The sequence below is a fragment of the Ochotona curzoniae genome, unplaced genomic scaffold, assembly GCF_017591425.1.
Source record: "Ochotona curzoniae isolate NIBS_2020 unplaced genomic scaffold, NIBS_Ocur_1.0 contig_1014, whole genome shotgun sequence".
Taxonomy (NCBI): domain Eukaryota; kingdom Metazoa; phylum Chordata; class Mammalia; order Lagomorpha; family Ochotonidae; genus Ochotona; species Ochotona curzoniae.
Genome location: NW_024464920.1, coordinates 50,185,355 through 50,202,893, shown reverse-complemented (window position 1 = coordinate 50,202,893; position 17,539 = coordinate 50,185,355). Strand labels below are relative to the sequence as shown.

At 57.0% G+C, this 17,539-nt stretch overlaps 1 protein-coding gene across 1 annotated transcript in view; it reads left to right on the top strand.

Moving 5' to 3' along the window:
- The window catches only part of EFCAB6 (EF-hand calcium binding domain 6), a 124,016-nt gene that overhangs the window by 12,463 nt on the left and 94,014 nt on the right, over window positions 1-17,539 (top strand). The window contains exons 4-5 of the mRNA XM_040987251.1: window positions 3,206-3,275; window positions 15,521-15,657. Of these exons, the coding sequence (XP_040843185.1) occupies window positions 3,206-3,275; window positions 15,521-15,657 (207 nt within the window). The remainder of the gene's footprint in view (window positions 1-3,205; window positions 3,276-15,520; window positions 15,658-17,539) is intronic.

Below are 17,539 nucleotides of genomic sequence, written 5' to 3'. Positions count from 1 at the left end.
CTCCATGTGCATCTGAATATGCTGTCCACTGCTCTAAGCCACTGAGGAGGCCCAGCTCTGACACCTGCATTCCACGGTCAGACCATGGAAACTGCAATTCTCTCCATGGTTGGAGTTCTGAGTCCAGCGGGTCACAGGGGGGGATTCCCAAAGAAACTTCATCTGAGGTGATCCCAGACCTGGTTCTTGTGTGTGCATGCAATAAAGGGTCTGGCACATACACTGTTGCAATTGCTGGGTCAGTTCTGTCTCCAGCCCTGTCTCCTATGCAAACTAATGGGTGTTGCAGTCCAGTCTGATCCTGCCCTCCACACACTCGGCCCCATGCAAAAGAGTGGGAGTTGTAGCCTAGTCAGAGAGACCTGCAATAACCCCCACCAGGCCTGCCTCCTGCCCTGTGCTTGCCAGTGTGTACAGCAGACTATTCCAGTCTGTCCCATATCCCATTCTCTCATATGTCAATGAGCATTGAAGCCTAGTTCAACCCAATCAACCTTACTGTCTAGCCCACACATGTGCCGGCAGGTGCCAGTCTCTGTCTAGCCCTGCCTGCCCCAGTCCTGGTTCTCATGCTCACCAGTCGGAGTGGCAACCCAAGAGGGAGGTGCTCACAGTTTCCCTACTGGGCTCACTCCCACTCCTGGATCTTGCACTCTCCAGGTGGTACTATAGTTGAGCTTGACAGTTTCTCCCCTGTGCTAGCATCTGCCAGCTGATGCTGTGGTAAAGCCTCATCAACCCACACCCCCTCTGGCTTATGCATGTACCAGTAGGTAGAGTCTGCTCAGCCTGGCTTGTCCCCAATCCAGCTTACATGCAGGCCACCAGGTATTGTAGCCCTGCCTGGTCTGGTCTGTCCCCAACCCCAGCTCTCATGCTTGCCAGTGAGAATAGTGGTCCAGGAGGGGAGCAGATATCCCTACTGGGTTCACTCACTCTCCCCCAGTTCTCATGTGTGCTGGTTAGGCACTATGACCCTGTTTGGCATGGCCCGCCTCACCTCAACATTTGTTAGTGGGTGCTGCAGCCTAGCCAGCCCCCAGTCCCTGCCCTAATGTGAACTGGCTGCCATTGTTTCCTGACTTGACAAGACCCACCCACCATTCTGGCTCTCAGATTTGCCAATGGGCGATATGAATTGGCCCAGCCTGGCTAACCTCTGACCTGAGCCAAAGGTAAGCCTGTGGGTACGATACCCTGGCCTGGTCTTGGCTGTTCTGTTTCTTGGTTCTTGTGCTCACCTTCAGGGTCTGTGTCCCAACCAAGGAGTTTCCCAAGCTCCTCTATCAGAACCTCTCCAAGGGCCAAACTTTGCACATATCGATGGGTCCATGGGCCAGCCCTACTTGTCCATCTCCTGTCCTAGTGTTCTCTGACTGGCCCTCACTCATTCCGATCCTCACTGTTGGGTGCTATAGCCCACCAAGCCTAGTCCACCCCCAGACACAGCTCATGCATGGCTCAGCAGGGACAGAGTCTTAGCCCAGCCCATCCTACACCAACTCTGGTTCTTACAATCACTAGTTGGTGCTGGAGTCTAGCTCAGTCTGGCACACCCCAGCCCCATTCCACTTTGTGCTGAGGGAAACTGCAGCCGTGTCCAGTCCAGACCACAGCCTCCACTCTGGCCCCCACCCTCACCAGGGGGGACCCATAACCCAATCAGGACATCCCAGCCACAAATCTTGCACAGACAGTGGTTGCTCTGACTCAGCTTGGCACAGCCCCTCACCCATCTTGGCCTTTGCCTTTGGAAGCTGCAGCCTGGCCTAGACCAGCCAGCCCCCAGTCCCAGCTCTCGCTGGCAGGTGCTGCAACCTGGCCCTGCTCTTATCCCTGGCTCATGCAAACCAGTAGCTATGGCAGCCTAGCCCAGCATGACCTGCACTCCCTCTTGGTTTTTGCACTTGCCAGTGGGCTATGGTTTGCTTGGCGCTGCCCAGTCTCCCTTTCCAAAACCAATTCACACACTTGGTGATGGATGGAGCTACCTTGTCCAGTCTGCCAACCCCAGGCCTGAACCACGTGCTCATCAACGGAAGCTGTGACCCACTAGGGGAGTTTCCCAGGTTCAGGCCACTCCCACACTCGGATCTCACGTATGCCAGTGGGTGCTTTGCCCGTACATGACGTTGTCTGCCCCATCCGTCCCGGCCTTTGAGCTGGTGCAGCCTGGCCTGCCCCACACACTGTTTTAGGGTGCTCATGAGGGTGCTGCAGCCTGACTTGCCTCATTTGCTCCTAGGCACAGCACTGATGAGCATTGGTGAGTTCCATGATCATGCCTAGCTCAGCCCATCACTATCCCAACTCTCAAGCTAACCGGTGGGACTGGTAGTTCCATGGGGTTGGGCCCACTTGGCCCACAGAATCCACCTACAGACCTGGTTCTTTTGCTTGCTAGTTGGTGGCTTCCTTCGTAGACCTATGAAGCTAACCTCTCTCTGCCCAAGGTATTCCAGGAAGTCTAGTTTCCGTACCATAGCCCCCAGTTTCTGCGAGGCTGGCATCGCCTCTTACTGTGCGCTCAGCCTGGGCACCTCAACCCTGCACTTCCTGCTGCTGACCCCAGAGTGTGCCCAGTTCCTGCTGCTTGACCCCACAACTTAGGGTAGGGGACAGTCTTTCTTCCTGTCACACCCAGTCTCTCTGTATTCCACCTTGTTTCCCATCCTCATGGCCTTTATTTACTCCTTGGCACCTGCTGTCATCTGAGCCATCTCCCTGTCCATTGACGTCATCAGCAGGGACAGTGTCTTGCCACCTGTCTGTTCCAGAGAGGGGTGCTGGGGTCACTTTCAATGCCCAGGTAATAGGAGGAAAACAAAGTGGATGATGTGGACAAGCAGCCGGAGCTGAGGGGATGGCGTATGTTGGTTCTAGGCTCCTCTAGGGAGCTGCTGCAGGTGCTCCCCAGGGTGGAGTTGAGCCCATGGAAGTAGGTTAGAGGCTGGCTCCGAAGCCAGAGGAGGCTTGATGCACAGTAAGTGCTCGGGAGTGATCTATTTCATGTGTCACCATGCTGGTTCCTCAAGCAGTGGCTGAGTGCTGGTCCCGGGTCACCCTGTGCTGGACAACAGCAAGTGAGAAGTCTCTCATAGGGTCAGGTGACCTAGAAACCGTCGTCTGGGCTGCCGAGAGTCCCATGGGAACACAGGTGTGGGTGCAACTCTCTAACAAGGACTTTTCTCTCTTTGCTCCTAAGGGGAGGAGGAGGGACAGAACCGACCTGCTGCCGAACCTTGAAAGAACTTGAGGCCCAAATAGGAGAGAAGGTAACAGAGGTTTAACGACAGTGTCTCCCCCGACCTCCTGCAGTGGAGCTGGCTCTTCGGGCATGAGTCACACCTGTCACCTTGCTTCTTGCGTCTCAGGCATCTGGCTAAGGGGTTGGGGGTCCTATGGTAGGCGTGCACGGGTGCTGCTGCTTGCTGCTGGGGTCGACTTGCCTGCCTTGTGCCAGCGTGCCATCGGTAGAAGGCTGGGGATGACAGTGAGCCTTGTGCATTTGTCACATCGTTGTTAGTAAGGCCAGCTTTTTTGGGTTTTGTCTAAGATGGAGCAGGTCTTTGTCTAGCAAGAGAAAAACAGCGGGAACGCTGCGGGACACATCATGAGACCCGCAGGGCTGGATCCTCCCGCCTGGGTTGCTCAGCAGCAAGAGGCACAGCGTGTGGAAAATGCTCTCGCGTGTGGAAAATGCTCCCACAGCTCTCTTGCGTTCACTGCCTGGGGTTGCGCCTCGTGGCGTCCCACCCTAGTGGGAAGGAGAGACAAGTGCCGCCCAGGGCTTGGAATGGAGCCTCTGTTTAAAATGCGCTCGGGTCTGTCAGTTCCCCAGAGCAGTTTGAGATTTGCAGTTTAATTTACGTGATACAATATGTTAGTTTGAAACATGACAAATTTCTTTTTGATCTCTTCTGAGACTCTTGCTACATGTCAAAATCCAAAATAGCCAGCGAGCCACGAAGTGTGTGTCTCCCTGGCTGAAACCAGGAGAAAACAACAACAACAACAACATTGTCATTTGATAATCCCTTTAGCATTATGCATTCCTAGCGACCTGTTTCAGTGTAGCTGGGATCCAGAGGAACCTGGAGCCAGAGGGGCTCCTTCTGTCAGAGTCTGTCACTTGGTGAGGGACTTGGGACGGGATGGGCGATCGTGCCGCAGTGGTCCTGCTTCTGCCTGCAAGGCTGCTTTCTCTGGTCTACAGGTCCCTGTGCCTGGCTGAACAGTTGAACTTGACCGACAGTGTGTATGCTCAGCAAAGGTGTGCATGCACAGGGACTCCAGAATGAAGTGACGAGGTGGATGTGTTGTGGACCAGTCTCTGAAGCCCACACATGGCCCCTTTCATCATAGGCCATGTGTTGGGGTGCAGGCTGGGCTGCAGGCTCCCCATGAAGACAAGGCCCTGATGAAGAAATCTGCCCAGACCTCTGTCACTGGCCACCCTTCCCTGGAATTCCCTTCCATTCAGCTCCCTCCCCAGAGAAAGCCTCTTACCAAGGCTTGTGTGGACAGGGGCATGCTAGGGTGGAAGGACGTGTGAGGAGCTGGTCATTGGGGTCTGGGGTCTTTCCTGCCAGCATGGGCTGTGGCCCACACCCCACCACATCCTCCATCCCCGATCCCCGACTAAGCACCCACGGTGGGGGCAGGGGAGGAGGGGACTACACCAACTTGCAAACCCTGGGCACCCAAATGTCTATCCATCTTGGGGCTCTGCCATCAGCCAGCAGGTGGTCCCAGACACCTCAGTGTCCTTGGGCTTCTTCAGCTGTCAGTGTGGAGAACAGGACAGGGGACAGCTCCTCTAAGCCCGCCCCACCAATGCCCACTCCCCAGCTGGGCCCCTGCAGTGTAGCAGGTGGCGGAAACCCCGGAGGGGGTGGCAGTCAGGGTCAGGTGCCATGTTCCTTTCAGTTGTCTGCCTGGAAGCATGGCCGGGTGCTCAAACGCAGCTCATGCCGTCCCACCCTCCCGCCACCAAGGCAGAGCAGCCATACCCTGTTGCAGGGTGCAGGAACCTCTAATCTGGCTGGGGGAGGAGGGGATGAGGAGGCGCTAGAACAAGCCCCTCTTTCTGCGATGTCCTTGCTGGACGTGAAGTCCAGAAGCTGCTGTGTTGTGACTGTGAGTCCAGGATGTGTGCAAAGGATGCTGAGATGGGAGGGGACAGACTGCACATGCGTGCAAGGGCCAGCCTTCCTGGACCTCGAGCAGTTGGCGCCCCATTTCCGGTCATCTCCAGTGCATAGTCACAGGTCCAGCGGGAGGCTCTCCAGGTCTCCCATGTCCCTCGTTGGTGACTATGTCCATGGCTTCATGTGCAGAGGTGCGGTGTGCTCTGTGGAGCCTGGTAGCTTTGATGGCCTGGGGGCTCTTGGGGGACCCTCTCCTGGCTCGCCCCAGGTCTGTGTCAGTCTGCACTGCCATTGTACCCCATGGTTGCCTGGGTGATCCTGTGGTGCCTTGTGAGTGTTCACACTCCTGGCCCTGCCTTCCCTTCCAGGCTGCAGATGGCTGCGTGCTCTCCTTGGGTTCCTGTCTGTGCCTTTGGGCACCTCTGGACTCTTCTGCAGGCTTGGGAATTCAGGTTCTATGCCTCATCCTCCTTCGGGAGGCAGGACGTGGCCAGAGCTGGGCACCTCTGGCTGCAGGGCTCCCTCTACGACTTCCTGGCTGTGGTGGAGTTCTTGGGGTAGGTTCCTGCTGTTCCAGTCTTCTTCATTGCTAGACTGGAGGAAGCAAGGCCTTCCATCAGGACTGTTACCCAGTTAGTGCTCCTCATGTCAAGCTGCTGGCGGGCAAGTGGGCCCTCAGTAAGGGCCTCTCCCTTTCCTCACGGGTCCTCTACCTGCCCCAGACACTGCCAGGCCCTATCAGTGGCTGGCTTCACCCGCCATCCCACCCCCAGACAGAAGATCTAACTATAATGAGTCTGAGCATGAGGAACATCTGAGCTGTAAAGTCTGTAGAGAGTGTGGCCCAGGTGCCCAGCCCCACCTCCTAGGTGCCAGGTGCAGCACTCCCATGGCCCACTGTCATTCCTGCTATGCTCCTGGGTGCCAGGTACAGCACTCCCATGGCCCACTGTCATTCCTGCTATGCTCCTGGGTGCCAGGTGCAGCACTCCCATGGCCCACTGTCATTCCTGCTATGCTCCTGGGTGCCAGGTGCAGCACTCCCATGGCCCACTGTCATTCCTGCTATGCTCCTGGGTGCCAGGTGCAGCACTCCCATGGCCCACTGTCAGGCCCTCTGTGCTCCGAGCTTCCTGTCCCATGGGGCCAGCTGTTCCCTGTGTCTGCTGGCCCGGAACTGGGCCCTCCACTCACACCTACTCCTGGCAGTGACACTGGTCCTTAGAAGCAGCCCTGCACCAACCCCATGGCATGGCAGTCTGTGCTTTCCTGCCAGGCTCATGGTGGCCACCCAGGGGACATGGCTCTGAGAGTGAAGTGGAGAGGGAGGGTCTTGTGAGAAAGGAGAAGGGGCAGAGACCAGGGGTCGGGGAAGTTGCTCTGTCAGGCTTGCTGCACCTTTGTGCCTGGGTGCTGATGTGATTACTGGATTGTGCCTGTTGTGGTAACAGCAATGGGTAATGCTGATGGAGTTCCCTCCTGAGGTGGGCACGGCTGTCATCGGGTCACTTGCCAGCTCCCACCTAGAGGAAAGGGAAGGATCCAGGAGCAGACAGGCAGGAGTGATGCTGAGGGTCAGCCGTGCAGGGGGAGTTGAAGGAGAGGGCATGGCCAGGCTGTGGGGGGCCAGCAGGGTGCTGCTCCTCCCCTCGCCACGGCCACACACAGGAAGCCTCTCCCACCAGATGAGAAAGGGCCGAGCACACAGACAATTCCCGAGGAGCAAAGCCCTGAGCTGCCAACTCCCACCCTGTGGCAGGGAGCTCTGGGAGGCAGAGGAGGTGCCGGGATGCCAGGCTGCCTGAGGAGCTCCGACAAGTGTGGCTGTGGGTGCTGAGGGGCCTGCCGTGGGTTTTTGGGGATCCCTGGTGACTCAGCACTGTGCAGACACAGCCTCAGTGGTTGCCGAAGCATCAGCCGAGCAGTCCACCTGCTTGCCAGCTGGCCACCCCGCACCCTCATGGACAAGAGCTCTTGAAAGAGTCAGTCGCAGGAATAAAGGGGTAGCTTGCTCTCGGGGTTGCCTGTGTCTCCTGGTTGTACCTCAGCCCCTCAGCCCCTCAGCCATGGCACCGTGTCAGCATGGAGGGACCTGGCTGAATACAGCCGCTGCCACTCCCACCGCAGCGTCCACCATGCTCCCCGCATCTGCCCCGCAGTCGTGAGCTGCCTGTTGTGCAGGTATCTGCACGCATCTCCTCTCTCACCTGAGGAAAGGATTAGCGTATGGAGGCGCTGTTGGGACAGATTGTCTTGGGGGCCTGTCAGTCACGGCTGGAGGCAGTGATCAGCCTGTGGCAGCTGAGGAGAGGAGTGTGGCGTTGCTGGTGTTGGCATCTGGAGGCCAGAGCAGTCCTGGCCGCTGCGTGACAGCACACCGACCGGAAACACTTCCACACAGAGCCTGTGTGTGGTCAGGGCCCTCTGTGAGTGATCCACGGTTACATCAGAATTTGTAGTTGTTTTACAACATGCTTCTCTTTTTTACAAAATCATCTTGGTACATATGGCAAACTAGTAGGACAAACACAGCATTCTAGGGGGTAAATGTTTTCTTAATCTATTTATTTCAAGATTTATTTGTTTTTATTGGGAAAGCATATTTACAGAGAGAAAGGGAGACAGACCAAGATCTTCCATCCACTGGTTCACTCCCCAAATAGCCACAACAGTGGGAACTGGGCCAATCCAAATCCAGGAGCCAGGAGCCTCTTCCGGGTCTCCCCCGTGGGTGTAGGGTCCCAAGGCTTTGGGCCATCCTCGACTGCGTTTCCAGGCCACAAGCAGGGAGCTGGATGGGAAGTGGAGCTACCGGGATTAGAACCGGCGCCCATATGGGATCCCAGCGCATTCAAGGCAAGGACTTTTAGCTGCTAGGCCATGCCGCCAGGCCCATAGTTATGTTTTTAAAACTGGAAATCAGGGCCTGTGTCGTGTTGTAGTAGGCTGAGCCTCCCTGCAGTGCTCACATCCCAGGTGGGTGCCAGTCCTAGTCCTGGCTGCTCTGCTTGTGATCTGCTCCCGGCTACGGCCTGGGAAAGCAGCAGAGGATCGATCAAGGCTTGGGCTCCTACACCCACGTGGAAGACCCAGAAGAAGCTCCCGGCTTCAGATCAGCCCAGTGCTGGCCATTGCAGATGTCTGGGGAGTGAACCAGAAGAGTGAAGACTTCTCTAACTGCCTTTCAAACAAAAGTACAATAACTTTTCTAAAGGGATCCTGAAAGTGCGATGCAGGGGGTGGGTGTAAATGGCCCAAGACGTGCGTCAGAGCACATTCTGCTCTTCGCCTTGGCCGCAGGGGAACCCACCCCCAGAGTTTTGCACCCTCATGGCGACGGAGCGTTTGGCGATTTTGTTGCTGTAGTTGTGAGCTGTCTTTTCTCCATTCACAGGGGTCTCATTTGGGTGTCTTTTTATGTAAGTCTGTTCGCTTTTTTTCTTCTTTGTAAAGCAGAGTGTGCATATGTTCAATGAATAAATGCATAGTCCTCGGCCTGTGGGGGCGAGTGCCAGAGCTGGCGTTGGCCCCAGGAGGCTGCGGCTCTGTGAGAGAGGTGGTGGTGCCCGATGCCACCCTGTCCCCCGTGTCCCTGACTGGGGGAGTTGATGTTGATGGCTTCCTGAATGCAGGCTAATTTTTCCCTATCTGGTTTGGCGCATCTCTACCAGCTGGTAAATAGGAAATGTTCGCGGTGGGAAGCCAGGACGCCGCAGAGTGTAAACAGATGGAATCAATATAAAGTGACAAGTTAGACTGCGCTGTGGAGAATATGGAGCCAAAAGTGAGAGCATAGCAGTCGGCGACTCGCTCGGTTCCAGTTCATTTAGCCTGAATAGCGCTGCTGATCTGCACAGCTGTGTGGTCTCCCCAACCCCCTCCCTCCTTGCTTCTGGGTTGATAATGAGAATTTCAAAGAAAAACTTTAATTAAAGATTTTATACAAAATAGCCAAAAGTAGAATAATAAGGAAAATGAGCACTGATGTGTTGATTGTAAGAAAAATCCTTCTTCGTGGCTCCGCATAAGGTTTTTCACGTCTTTCCCTTGAAAACCCGCATTGCGTGGTGAGGGATGGAAGGTACCAGGCTGGAGGCGGGCAGCTGAGCCAAGACGCAGAGGCTGTGGGGAGCCCCCTCTCCCCGCCTCCCACTCTGGGTGCCTACTCACTGCTTTCAGGTGCCCAGGGGCGGGAAGATGTGGCTACCCTTAGGAAAGCAGTTGAATGGGCAGGCGGCACCGTGCAGGCTGTACCAAGGCTGGCAGCTCCCCAGCCTCGGGGCAGGGCCAGGAGGAGCCAGGGCTGCCCAGGGCCCCTGGAAGGAGGCATGGGACTTTCTTCGCCTGGAGAGTTGAGGGTCAGGGTGGTTGGTCAGGTGGCTTCCCAGCCTCCCTTGCTGGAGTTCCAAATGCTATCAAAGGGGTTTTGAACAAAGAACAACAGTGGACTGCCAGGAGCTATGCGCCAAGCTTCCCAGGCTTGGTGGGCACAACCTGAGAAACGTGTGGCTTTCCCTTCCTCAACTGCTCCCAGCAGGTACCGGCAAATCTCCTCTCACGGTCCCTTCAGCATAGCCTGTGCAGAGCATGTCGCTACACTGTCCTGCGTGGGTGGCTTCTGGTGAAATCGTGAAATCAGGAGCAAGTGGGTCATCCCCTCTCCCGGTCTCTACCTTCTACCCAGCTCCCAAAGTCCCCCCAGCCCTGCCATATCCCCATCCACCGTCCCATCTGTCATCTCCCATCACTCATCCATCACTCACTTACCACCCATCCATCAGCAGTCACCCATCAAGTAACACATCCATCCCCCGTCAAATCACCCCTCCATCCCGCGTCAAATCTCCCTTCATCACCCATCCATCACTCAGGTATCATCCCATCCATCACTCCATCCATTACCCCTCCATCCATCTAATCCATGTATCCCCCCACCCATCATTCACCCACCTACTTATTCCTCTGTGTTTCATCCATCTGTTTAATGGTTACTCATGGATTTAGGCCCCCTTTGGATCTGGACTCCTGCCTGTTCAAGACCATCTTTTCTCATTAGGCTTCTGTTATCTCATGTTGGGCAGTGTGGGCAGTGGGGGGGGGGGATGAAACAGGGGCTAGGGTTGGAGCGTGTTGTGCCAGTTCATCTACTTCCTGTTTCCTGTCCTGGCTTGTGGTTGCTTGGAGCTCTGTCCTTAGATCTTTCTCACTGCACCCCTGTACACTAGGGTTTGCTACAGGTGGGGAGCACCTCCACTCAGAGGCCCAAGTGGGAGACGCCTGCACTCGGGGGCCCAAGGCATCTTGGCAGGTGTGGAATCAGGTTGGTGTCCCCAGGTTCCTTGAGTGACATGTGCAGGGGAGAATCTGGGATCTGCAGGCTCAGTCTGGAGCTGCCTGAGTGGGGCTCCCAGGCGGGGAGGAAGGAGGAGGCAGCACCCCACCCCTGGAGGCTGTCCAGGTGGCCACACCAGCCTGGGCCGTTTCCTGGGCTCTGCTTGGGGCACGTCACCATGCGTGGGGGAGGCCAGATAGTTGTTGCTTCCTGTGGAAACATTTGACTTTGCCCTGTGTACTTTCATCTAGATCTGTTTTTTGTGTGGGGGGATAGTTTAAGTTTGAGTGAAATGTAAATTACACTCCTATTGCATTTTCAGATGCGTTTACTTTGAGTGCACATGTCCTGCTCTGACCTCACTCCTGCAGGGACACAGCCCAAGTCCCTGTTGGCGGTGGAGCCGTCCCTCAGTCCTCTGTCCCTCCCTGTGCCCACTGCCCCGTGCTTCCCTTCCCTGAGCCCTGGGGCAGCCAAGGCCCCGTGGAGGGGCAGGTACTGCCTTATTGTCAGGCACCATGGATGTCCCTCCGGGAATGGTGAGGTGGTGGGAAATGGGCTGGGGTTTAGACCCAGCTAGGACGGCTTCTTTACAAGGCCTTGACCCATTTCCTGGCTTGTATGCCTTTAGTTTTTGTCCCAAACGCCTGTTGTTCCGCCTGCCATTCTGTGAAAATGTTTGGTGCTGCTGCCTGCTGTGTGCACTCACAACTTTCCCAGAACATCTCCATCCACTGGGATACAGGCGGGCGCTCTCTGCAAAGGGCCCGGTGTTCCTGCCCCGCTGTCCACGTCCAGCCCTGCCTCAAGAGGGGGAAACAGGCCTGCACGGTATGCAGATGAGCGAGTGGGGCTGTGTTCCAGTTAAGGCTATTTATGGCTGCTGAAATTTGAAACTAGCATAGCTTTCACTTGCCAGGCAATACCATTCTTCATTTGATTTTTTTCCCCCGTGCAACCCGTGCTCAGCATGCAGGTGCGCAGAGTTGGGCATCAGGCGGGAGGCTGCACCTGGCAGGAAGGGAGCTGGGTCAGCAGAGGTGAGACCTCGCTCAGAAGCATCACCCTGGGCCCTGGGGAGGGCTCCCCAGGGAGCAAGCAGGCTTCAGAGGGGGCTGTGGGCAGCAGGTCCTTCTCCTTATTTGTCAACAGCACTGCTCTCCCACTTCCCTGAAGAGAACAATGGGCTGGTAGAGGGGCCCAGTGCACCTGTCTGTGGATACTCTGCTGCACCATCACATTCGCTCCCACCGCTTTCAGGAGGAGCCGGGGCCTGCTCCTCAGAGCTCCCGTTTGGGTGGAGACACGCTGGCACGGACGTCTCCCGGGCCGTGGTGCGGGTACCAGTGAATGCTGAGGAGGACAGCTCGGTGGGGACCAGCACGGATGCGTGCACGCCCTGGCCCCGGAAGCAGGTGGCACACAGCCATTCCCACTCTGTTCCTGCCATGGGGTGGGGTGGGGCTGCTTTCTTGTTCTTCCTCACATCCAGTTGGCACACGCCTGGGCACTTAATCTTTGCCAGCTAGGGGACAGGGACCACAGTGGAGAGGAAACTGTGTTGTGCACATGGTTCTAAAATAGGGTGGCTGGAGCCCAGGCCTGTGGTGGCGGCGGGAGCTCGGGCAGGGTCGCAGTTGCTGGGAAGCCTTAGCTGTTAGATTCCTCTCTTCTGCTGTTCTGGATGGGGCAGGCTCTCCTGTGGCTCCTGCCTCATAGCGGGAGTAGGGCCTTGTGTGGTGCCAGCTCTGCTGCTCTCCTCCCTGATACAGTGGCCTTGGGGGTTGTAAACAGCGTGGCCCTGCGTCTCCCGTTGGGAGGGTGTTGAGATGGGACAGCAGACGAGGTGCCGTTTGTCTGGCCATGGGAGCAGACGAAGCACTGGTGCGGGCTGGCTGCAGCTCCTGCTGGACGTTCCTACGTGGGATGTCAATGCCGTGTCGTTGGGAGTGGGAGGTGTGTATGGGGAGTCTACCTGCAGCCAGGTGTGTACCTGGCGTCCCGCTGCCATCTGGTGGTGGGCGGGCGGATGGAGGGATGGGCCACGCTGGGGAAAGCCCCTGAGAGTGGGGTCTGGAGTCTGAGGAGGGATTTGGGCAGAGTGTGACTTTTCCCCAGGGGCATGGGAAGAGGCAGATCTACTTACTCATTTAAACTGGTTGTCCCAGACACTGCATTGGCCGTCGACCAAGCAGTGAGCAGTCCCTGTTCTTGGGTGGGGAGGGTCACACAGCAGGTAGAAACACCAGGAGGAAGGACCTCAGGGGTGGGGGAGGTGCTGGCAGAGAGTCTTTCTGGTTGATGGATGTTGCCTGGCTCAGACAAACATGGCTCCTGGGACCAGGAAGTGCAAATGCCTTACAGCCAGAGGAAAGGAGCCCCTGGGAGCACTAGCAAGGTGAGGGGCTGGCCCGAGAGCAGTCAGGATGGGCACAAGAGGCGGGAGGAGAACTGGGGGGATGCTGCGGCCGGTGGGTGGGGCCTGGTGGGATTGTGGGGGAGGCCCTGTGCGGAGGGGGCGTACCCCGCATCCCCTGCAGGCCAGGAAGCCCTGGCAGTCCAGCTGAGGCCGCTGTGAAGATGGGAAGGCTTGGTGGGGGACGCAGGAGGCTGGCAGGGATTATTTGGTGGGGTACCCTGGCAGATTGGAGATGGCTTGTGAAAGATAGGGACTCTGGGAGAATGGACTTGGGTATTAGCAGGGCAGGGGACAGCCCAGGTAGGAAAACCCAAGATGTCTGTCTGGGGCTCAGTGTGGATGGCCTGCAGCCACTGGAGGCCTGCGTGTGACAGGCTCAGGAGGAGCAGGGCTTGGGGTGGCTTGCAAGAGGCAGTTTGGTGATTGCAGCTGCTGGAGTACACAAAGCAGCAGAGACCTCAACCGAGGCCTCTAGTGCCCCACACTTGGCATAGTGGGCAAGGCTAAGGAACTGGCAGCAGGGATCAGGGCACATAGAGTGGCTGCCTGAGAGGCTGCTATGGGACTGGGAAGGGACCGCTGGGGATGGCAAGGTGGGCATCTTTGGTGCTAGCCTGGAAGGTTTTAAGAGGTGGAGACACCTTGAGTGGGGTGTCTGTCCAAGGATATGGAGTGCTGGGGGCTAGAGGCCAATCCAGGAGGCTACCAGGAGCTCTGAAGTGGCTCATGTGTTGGGGCTGGCCACAGAGCAGGGCGAGGTCCTGCACGCTAACTACCCACAGGTGGGGGACATGGGCTCTCAGAGCAGAGCACTCTGTTGTGTTGTACCTCTGTGGCAGGTGGACTGGGAGGCAGCGTAGAGGTGTGAGAGGGCGTCAGCATCTCTGTGTTTTCTGGAGAACCAGCAGCGAGGTCGCCAGGGGCTGGGGAGGAGGCGGGAGTAGCACCATGGGCTGTGGCTTAGGGCAGGAGTGCTGCAAGGGTGCCTGGGTTCCTGGCCGCAGTGGGGTCCCAGGCTTGTCATTGGCATGGCTGTGGCTCTGGGTCTCCCGTCAGGCCTTTTGGACCAGGGTTTGTAGGAGCCAGAGTCCTGGGAGTGGACATGCGGGAGGAGGATTGTGCATGCCGTGTGCTGGTGTCGGTGGAGGGTGAAGGAACAGGTGGAGTTGGTGAGTGGGGGCCTGCTAGGGTGGGGATCCCTGAGCAAGCTGGGGAGGTGGGGGGAGACAGGTGAAGGGCCTGGCTGTGTAGCTCAGCACAGTCGGGTGGGTGGGTGGGTGGGTGGGTGGGGGAGGGACAGCGCCCTCTGGAGGGGAGCAAGTGAGGGAGTCCCCAGGAGGCTGGCAGAGGACAGGTGCCCGGGCCAGTGCCTCCTGAACTGAGGGGTGTCAGAGTCCCAGAAGACTGCAGCAAGGAGGGGTGCACCTTGCAGAAACAGCAGCTATGAGAGAGGAACTCCACTCTGCCTGCCCAGAGATCTGTCCACTTTCGGGGTAGAGGCCGCCTCCCCTGAGGGACCCACAGTAGGCTTCCTGGAATGAGGCCGGGTCCAAGGCTAAGGCCACTTGGGCAGCACATGGCACCTCCACCAGTGCCACGTGGCCTTCAGTACCTGTATCTGCGTGGCCTCTTTCCTGGGCCCCCAGCAGCTGCACTTCAGGAAAGGGGGCATTTTGATCGACAAGTAGGAGGATAGATTTAGATGTACCTAAAATGAGATCGACTGCTTGCTCAGCAGTGCTAAACTCTGCTCCTGCTCATTGTCCCACCTCCACATGGGCCTGGAGGGCACCCAGCTGCCGCTTCCTGTTGGAAACCTCCCAAATTGTGGGCCCGGGTCCTTCGCACTGTTATGGGTGCCTGGTTCCCAGGGCCCACCTTCAGTGGCTCCATCCCTCCTTGTGGGGCTGGGGCATGGGCAGGGCTGCAGGAGAGCATGGGGGAAGGATCCATGGAATTTACGGGCCAGCACTGTGACCCTCGGCTGTGTACTGGTGGGCGACTCGAGCCCACCTCCTCGTGGAGAAAGGTGGGCATGGACGCCTGTCCGTCCTTTCTCCTGCTGCGTGATTTCGGTCCCTGCGATGGGTCTCGCCTTGAGCACAGCCCAGGGAGGCTCTCACGGAGGCCGTTTGCTGAATCCAGAGCTCCGCACGACTCCCATGCATCTTTTTAGAACCCGAAGGGTTGAAATAGACCGCCCTGCTTCCCAGCTCCCGATAAAGATACTCTGCATATGGCTGTGAAGGGGACTCAGACAAGTCCAGCCCCGCCAGACTGTCGTTTCAAAGCGTCAATTAACCAGAAAGTTTCCTTCTGCCGCCCTGGAAGGGACTGGCTGCGTCTGAGTCGTGTGTTTTACATCAGAAAAAAAAAAGTTTTTTTTTTTAAACTTCTAAGGCCATTTGTGGAGAAAATTGCCTTGCAAACATTCAATCAATGCAAAGTGTTCCTTTTTCCGGAGACGTGTCATTCCGCAATGCCTACCACAGCGAGTCTTCAAAAAACGTTTTATTTCGTGAGAGGCATCGAGAGGCGTCCGAGTTTTGTTTTTAAATCATCCCCCTGGTCTGGTACTCCAGCCCTTTTGACTTTTCCCCAATTGTCTTTTATACATAGGTGTTCAAAAACATTAAGAGCATCATCAAAGCCTTCAAGCTCATTGATGTGAACCACACTGGGCTGGTCCAGCCCCACGAGCTGAGAAGGGTGCTGGAGACCTTCTGCATGAAGATAGCAGACGGGGAGTACACCAAGTAAGTGTGCCAGCCGTGCCTGGACACGAGGTGGCCCAGACGTCCCCCGCCTCTCTCCCGCCTTCCTTCCTGAAGAGGTCCACGGTGGGGCTGGGGGAGCATTCCACTGTGTCCCTGAAGCACCCTCGGGCACGGGGTGTGTGGCCCACAGACCTGGGCCTCTGTCCCGTCACCTCCTGTTGCTTGGTACCGTGCAGCCCCAGTTGTGGTGCCTCCAGCTCACAGCTCATTTTCCCTGCAAGCCTGGGCTGGGAGAGGAGGGAGTGGCCTGGGGGTTCTCCTGGGGCACAGTAGGTGGCACTGGCAGCACCATTGCTGCGGCCTGGGGTCCCCAGGGCCTGTGCCCGCTCCCCCAGTGAGTCCCTTAACCTTTCAGAGGAAGCCACGGGTTTGGCTTCGGGGCCAATTGAGGTTCTGATGAAAAGGCAGGGCGGTGGGTGGCACGGGTTCATGAAGAGCTGACCAGGAGCAGGTTCCCTCTGCCTGGCTCCCCACCACCCCCAAAACCCTTCTACCCCACTCTGGGCCTGAACTCCGGCCCCAGGGTCTCTGGGGGCTTCAGGGCTCTGAGCTGCCATGGCTGTCGCCGTGGCCATGGCTGGCACCCAGGGCAGGGCTAACTCTGGGAGACCCAATGGCATGTAGCCTGCCACACGTTTTGAATCGTTGCTGGTGTTTTTTCCTCTTTACAGCCCACCTCAGCATATAAACGACATAATAGACGCTTTAATTTTTACATCTTTTCCGGCTGGGAACGTGTCCAGAGCAGGATCCAAACAAAACAAATTAAATAATTCCGCGCGTGATTACAGAACTGAGGCAGCGCTCTTATAAAAACAGGCAATCAAAAAACAAGGCAGCACTCTATTTGACAATAAACCCCACGTCTGGCAGTGCGGTCTGCAACCTAGTCTATTAAAAAAAAAAAGTTCCTGGATCCCCGTCTCCTAAGTATTGAATAATAAACTCCACACATTTTTATTGGAGATTCCCCCCGCCCTAAGCTTCAGAAACAATGCTGTTTCCAGGATCAGGGCCTGAGAAAGCAAGCATAATGCAACTGCTCTCTCCTTACCAAGAAACCTGGCAGATGTAAAGCAGCTCACTGCCTTGGACTGCTCTAAGGACCAGCTTGCTGAAGCCCAAGGAAGGACATTCCTTCTTCCAGGAGCCATGTCAGCATTCCTGGGGCCTTATCTGGTTCTGAGCCGGAAGCCCGAGGTGCATTGGGGTCCTGACCTTCACCTAGCAGCACCCCCTTCCACAGCCATGTTGTGTGGCTTGAGGTGGTGGGAACCAGCCTAGGCCTCGAGGTCTGGGTATGCCTGGCCACCTACCTGGCAGAGTAGGGGCAGATACCCCCAGAGCAGTGCATAGCATGCCTACCACCCCAGTCCCTGGTGCTCACTGTACCCTATATTATTACCATGGAAGTTCGTGGGTGCCCTCTGCCCTTATGTACAAGACCATCTAGGCCACATCAGAGGTCCACAGGTGATACAGTTAGTGCCCTGCTTCGTTGAATGAACAAGCAGTCTGCTGAGCCACAGACAGCTTTGTTTGTGCTTCCCTGCCTCACACTAGTCTCCCCTGCCCCACAGGTGGGTGGTTTGAGCACAGGTGAGATAGTGGGCAGCCTTGTGAGACAAGCAGAGCTGCAGGCTGGTCTGCTGCCCGAGAGGATCTGGGAAGCTCAGGGCCACGGGCCATGCTGCCTGGCGGGCTGACAGACTGGATGGGGTGATCACTTTCTGCCTGGAGTTGGTCCTGCCCCCGGGGAACTTGTGTGAGTCCTCTTGCCCAGAGACCAGGCCCTAGGGACGGTGGCTCTGTCGGCGTGAGGCACAGTTCTGTGTCCCGGCCTTTCTTCCCACAAAGAGCC